The 6,000-nt window shown below is 47.3% G+C and overlaps 1 protein-coding gene across 1 annotated transcript in view; it reads left to right on the forward strand.

Annotated features, from left to right (window-relative positions):
* Window positions 1-5,043, forward strand: part of lipeb (lipase, hormone-sensitive b) — a 30,154-nt gene extending 25,111 nt beyond the window's left edge. Inside the window, exons 11-13 of the mRNA XM_030102377.1 lie at window positions 149-330; window positions 1,014-1,280; window positions 1,859-5,043. Coding sequence (XP_029958237.1) covers window positions 149-330; window positions 1,014-1,280; window positions 1,859-2,263 — 854 coding nt within the window. The 3' untranslated portion in view covers window positions 2,264-5,043. The remainder of the gene's footprint in view (window positions 1-148; window positions 331-1,013; window positions 1,281-1,858) is intronic.
* Window positions 5,044-6,000: the final 957 nt, after the last annotated feature.

The following is a 6,000-nucleotide window of genomic DNA, read 5'->3' on the forward strand; positions in this document are numbered from 1 at the left end:
CAGCCCGAGAGAATTAAAGCTTTTGTCTTTAGTATGGCGTCTAGTTTGAACATTTATTGGTGATTTTTCTCGAGCTTGAATTTCTCCTTTACCATGTCAGACATGTTGACTGCGGTCTCTTCCTTCCCCTCTGCATTGTCTTCCTCAGACGCTGTGAGGAAGAGCATCTCGGAGGCGACCATCTCCTCCCCGCACGCTGACCCCCCCATCCCGACGGAGGCCTCCGAGTTCCCCGGCAGAAAATTATCTGTGAAGAGCCAGACGTGCCAGGACTTGGGATCCCACAACCCTTCCTCCCCCCGCAGCACGCCGCCGCTCTCCGAGCGCGCCGTACGTCACACTTGTTTACGTTGAGATTAGCTCGCTCTCAGCCGATGGTCTTATCCCAGAAGTAGTTAACAGCATTAAACGGAGAGGAGCTGCGGCTTAACAAAACCCCGGGGGGTGTTGTTGTGAGACTTTAACCTGTCATTACAGGAAGGTGTGTAATGTGAGGCTGATGGCGGCGTGGCCGCGGTGGAGAGAAATCCCCTCCGTTTGCGCCGGCGTGCAGCCGTTTCTTAAAGGGTCAAACAATCCGAGCTCCCAAGGAGGTTTAAGTCAGGATCGTATGCGGCCGTCTAGCCAGCCGGCGTCGACTGTGCCACCCATGCGTTGCACAAAAAAAGTAGCTGTGATCTGCTGACAGAATATTCAAACTTCTTGGTGGCGCACACACTGGCAAGGTGTTGCAGATTATCCTCGCGTGTATTTTCTCACAGGCAGGCTGGATTAGTGGCTGGCTGGGAGGGAAATAGCTTGCAGAGGTGACATAAGATATTAAATATGCTTTACCTCCTTGAAATGGGGATTGTTCAGTCAAGACTCAGACTCCCAGCCAAGGTTTTAGGAGATTTTCACAAGGACAAAGTGTGATGTGTTCCGTATGCCTGCGTATATAACCAAAGCAGTTCTGATTTCATTCCCATCATTTAACCTCTTCTGGACGATTGTTTGTTTCTCCTCTTGTGTAGCCAGAAGATGTGAATTTCTTCCTCTCCAAGGATGGAGATTCTTCCATGTCCAGTGACCTGTCTTCAGTGGCCATACCGCCCCCTGCTGGAGAGGACGGCGCAGAGCTGGAGCACCCCAGGGAGTTTCCTCTGGGGTTTGAGCCGCTGCGGACGGAGCAGCTGGCCGAGATGAAGGTCCTGAGCTCTCCGGTTGTCAAGGATCCGTACTGCTCGCCTCTGCTGGCCCCCGACAACTTGCTGAAAGGCCTGCCCCCCATACACATCGTGGTAAGAGAGGAAACTGATGGTTAAGCACACTGGCTCAAGGGTTAGTCACACACGCCGTGTAGCTGGAAGACTGCCAAGTTGTAACACATTTGTAGATGTTTGGGGTTTTTTTGTTTGTTTTTTTTGAGCAGTTCATAAAAACATGGCTGTTTCCTTGAAGTTTAGACTTTGATACACCAGAATAACCTCTGACTGAAGCGTCTTTACAACACCATTCCCCTCAATATATAGCTTACATGAAGATATACAAGAGAGCAGACCATTCCCAGGAGAATGCCCACTGCTTACAGATCTCAGTGACACTGCGTTGTTGGGGAAATGGGTGAGAATGGAGCTTGAACTCTCTTTTAAGGAGGGCGTTAATATGAAAATGAAGGAACTGCTGCTGTTTTTTTGAAGCGACGAGAGTGAGTCAGCGGATGTTAAAGTAAGAAGGAACAAAAGAGAGCAGGAAGCCCGCCGTCCTTTTCTTCATCCCTTAATTGAGATTCTTGACATGTCTGAAGGGAATCCAAATTTGCTTTTCATCGTTCTTACCCCCCTTCCCTTCTCTGCGCTCCTCTCTCTTCTCTTCTCAGGCCTGCGCGTTAGACCCCATGCTGGACGACTCGGTGATGTTTGCCAAGCGTTTGAGGAGCGTGAACCAGCCCGTCACTCTGTGCGTGGTGGACGACCTCCCCCACGGCTTCCTCAGCCTGTCGCAGCTCTCCAAAGAGACCAGGGAGGCCGCCATGGTCTGCGGGGAGCGGATCCGGGCCGTCTTCACCCAGGAGGACACGCCCCCCGAGCCACGCAAGCACCGCAAGCTGGAGCGGACCGACAGGGGCGTGTCGTCCCCTTCCGGGGAAACCGGTCCCCTCTTTGTTGACCCCATGGAGGGAGGGGAGCTCGCCGCCGGCCGAGGGGCTAAAATTGCCGATGGGGAGGGCCCGGTTGCCGTGGCAGCCCAGAATAACACCGACGCTGGAGGTATCGGCGCTTAAATGAGATTAGAAACCGCAGTTCACACAAGAAGTTAAGAGTGAATGAAAACCCAGACAAATACAGGCAGGGCAGTGGCTAAGTGGCAGATCAAGAGAGCAAAGTGAAGAGTGGAAGAGGTGGTCGTCTTCAAGATGACTGAACGCTTTAGAGATGAAAGGAAGAAAAGAAATCGGTGGAACTCTGAAATGAAACTTGAGTCGGCTTTACAGTTTATCCACTTGTTCTATGCACCAGCGCATTATCTGGCAGACAAATTGAACACGCGCGCTCACGACAGCCATGTTTTAGAATAAAACGACAATTTAGCCGCTACTTAGATCAAAGACCAGCACTCACCCACTCACACTCTTAACGGAGCCAGCGGAGGCTCGGACGTACAGCAACACGGCAGATTCCTTGGACGAGGCCTGAATGGGCGATTCGTCTGGGCGAAGACGGTCGTTTGAGGCCCCTAATCAGATCGTGGTAAGCACACTATATGCGTCGGTGTGGAGTCGTCCCCATCTGAGCGGCCACTTGTCCTTTAGGGAGCCACTCTAAATCACACTTAATAACTCCACATTGTGTTCTTCATTACGCCGGTTTGGCAGTCAATACGGCTCACTTTGGGAGAGAACCAACGGCGTTGCGATCCACAAATGGAATTATAAAGCTAAAACACAACCAACGAGCCGAAACCGAATCAATCGAGTAGCTTCTCTGAGTTTTCCTTTGCCGTTTTTAATCACGTTTTTAAACCTATGCAAGATTTTTAGTTTTGGTATTTATATCCATTTTTATTATTGTTATACTCATAGTCACAACAGACTCGTCTGTTGATTTGTACTCTTTATTTAATGTAATCTTACTTTGTTTATTTCATGTTTTTAAAATGTGCTCAGTATTTACCTCTGCTTGTTTATATAGCCACAACACTCCGACTTCTCTGGCCTTTCGAATCAAGTTCACGCACTCCTCTCCATACACGTTTCTGTGTTATATCCTACATTTACTCTACAGAGTAAATGTGGGATATAACACAGAGACACGGTGTCCTGTGTAGAGTTTGCCTTGTGTTTTTCCGTAGTGCTGATAGGAGGACTGGGCTGCCATCATTTGATGAGCACCAAGAAGTTGGGCTCGTGTGTGTGTAGGAGAAATCTGAGCTCTCTCAGAGAGGCGGCGAGTTGTTATCATTTCATCATTGGAAACAGTTGCTGAGCATTGTCGTTCTGTAGGAGCAGAGTAAGACAGAGAGGAGCAGCAAAAGAGCCCAGCACCCAGCTATCAATACACATTTTAGACTTCACTGCACTGATTTCCTCTCAGGCTGTCCCGGTTCCTCCCCCGAGCGTTATTGCCCACTACTTCTGCGCACAGTATGCGCTGTGTCAAAGTACCACTTCTCCCTTTCCAAGGGGGATTTCTGGCTTGACAACCTGTTTTTACAAATCAGAGGCTTTTAGGCAAAAGCCGGAGGACCCTGACTGAGAAAAGCGGTGACAAAAGTGCCACGTGAAAGCCACCGAATTTGCACTCGGCGAGCCGAAAGTGGCCGGGGGTCCAGATATTTCTGCCCCCGCCCCCGCTGTCACGTTTTAGGGTGGACTTTGTTTTCTGATTACCTGAGGACAGTCCTCTGAGGATGTTGCCACCAAAGCACTTTGAAACGCACAAAAATGCCCTTCAGAAGGGTCAGTGTCTCGATCGGGTCCAACTAAATATAGATGCCAACAATACTGGCACTGTCCTGCCCTTGCCCGGTAACAGGACTGGGGTTGCCAGGTCTGTAGAGAGAGATGCTGTGTGATGAATAGGATTTAGCTGATGCTCTGAGTGCAAAAAAAAAAAAAAAAAAAAAAAAGAAACCCGTCCCCCCTGTTGAAGAGCAGGATTTTCAACAGCAAAGTCATGCTAGAGGATTAGACCATACTCAGTCCTGTCAGCTCGAAGTACTTACTGCAATATTTTTAGTCAGATTGATGGAGAGAACGAGGCCCGTGAAGAGGAAGCTAAGTTATGCGCTCAGTCTCCTTAAGACGTCGGGCTGAAGTTTGTACTTGCTCTGCTGGCCGCTGTTTATGCTCAGTGTGCACTTTTGCAGTTTGTCTATCAGTGCAAGTTTATTTTAAGCTTGTATACATGTCATTGTTCTGTTCCGAGCTTGCAGTCTGCGTTTGCTCATGACCACAGTCGAGTGTGAGTCACACGGAGCAGGGAGCTCGTTTGTGGGCTCGCCATCCAACGGCACTTTATTGTCAGGAAGCTTTTAATTGTCTTGTCGACGGCACCCTCCTTGGCGTGGTTGAGAGTGAGACTATAGTTTGTGTTTGTGAGAAACTATTGAAAATACCTCTGCTTTTGAAGGACCGCAGAGGTGACTGGTCATCAGCACTTTCTTGTATTAGTCAGAAATTAGAAGCTTTTATTTTTTAAGATTGTGTCAAATTCATACACTTTTGTATCAGCCTTCGTATGCCTTTTAACACTCCACGATTCTCCAGGCTAGTCTGAGTGCATGTGATGGACCAGATCGGCTGCTCGGTGTTTGGCTCAGATCATTTTTGCTGATATGATCAGTGTCGCATTTAGACGTTCTGTTCCTGTTGTAATTTAGTTCGGAGCGTCGAGCTCATTTTATTTCAAGGGACCTGTAAAGCCCACTTTGATCCTCAGAGGGACGGACCAGTGAAAACCAGGACATATGGAACATTTGAAAAAAAAAAAAAAAAAAAGACAAACTCCAGTGAAATATCCCTAAACCATGTCCTCCAATCGCAGCCTGGAGAATGCATGTTTTCACAAATCCAGCCTCACAGATGGCTGTGATACTAATGCTGCTTCTCAAGCAATAAGGTAACCGGCTTTCATTGCTGCTGTTCGCTCTCGCTGTTTGTCTGCTCGTCTTACTAAAACAGTGCAATCACCAGCGAATACACAAGGAACAACAGTCTGATGCTTTCTTTGTAATCATTATTCTTTTTCTGTCTCATCCTGTGGACCATAATCTCAGCTGGACCAGTTCTGGCCCGCTGCCTGTAACTTTGCGCTGAAATAACTGGTCTGTATTGTTCAATGAATAAGTGAGTAAGTTTGTGTTGCAGAATATCTTTACAATTAGGAGAAAAAAAACGCAGTAGTTCAGTAAAATTCAGAAATTCTGGGATGCTCAGTTCTCCAGTTTTGCAGGATACCTCTTCAAGACTCTTCTTGGAAAGCTGTGTTCACAGGAGATTTTCTTTGCCACAGGCTGCTTTCAATGAAGCGCAAAGTACTGTTACAAGCACGAGCTCTCTATTTCCATCATTTGGGCCACATAAACAATAAATCCACACTGCAGAGCTGCATTGTTTTCCCATTATTTCTGCTTCGGAGATAAGAATTGTGGCAACAGTGGATATTGTGCAATATGTTTTAAAGTTCAACTGAGTGGAAGACGCAAACTTATTCAATAAAGTAGAAATAGGATGCTTTGAAACTTGCTTCCCTTTCAAATACAGTAATATGTTTCACTGACCTCATGCACTTCTGAGATGTGTTTCCACTAGATAACCTTCATTTAGGGTCAAAGTTTCAAGCTGAACCAAAGACTGCAGCCATTCTCTTCTTCCTCATGTACTGTCCTCGTTGTTTAGAGTTTGCTGTTGTCATCGTCAATGCAGGTGCTAGTCTGTGTCATTGCCTGTTTCGCACTTCATATGCAAATTGCACCACATCAATTCTGATGTAGAAAAGTTTTTAGCCTTTAAAAAAAAAA

Source organism: Salarias fasciatus, chromosome 11 (genome assembly GCF_902148845.1).
Source record: "Salarias fasciatus chromosome 11, fSalaFa1.1, whole genome shotgun sequence".
NCBI classification, from domain to species: Eukaryota; Metazoa; Chordata; class Actinopteri; order Blenniiformes; family Blenniidae; genus Salarias; species Salarias fasciatus.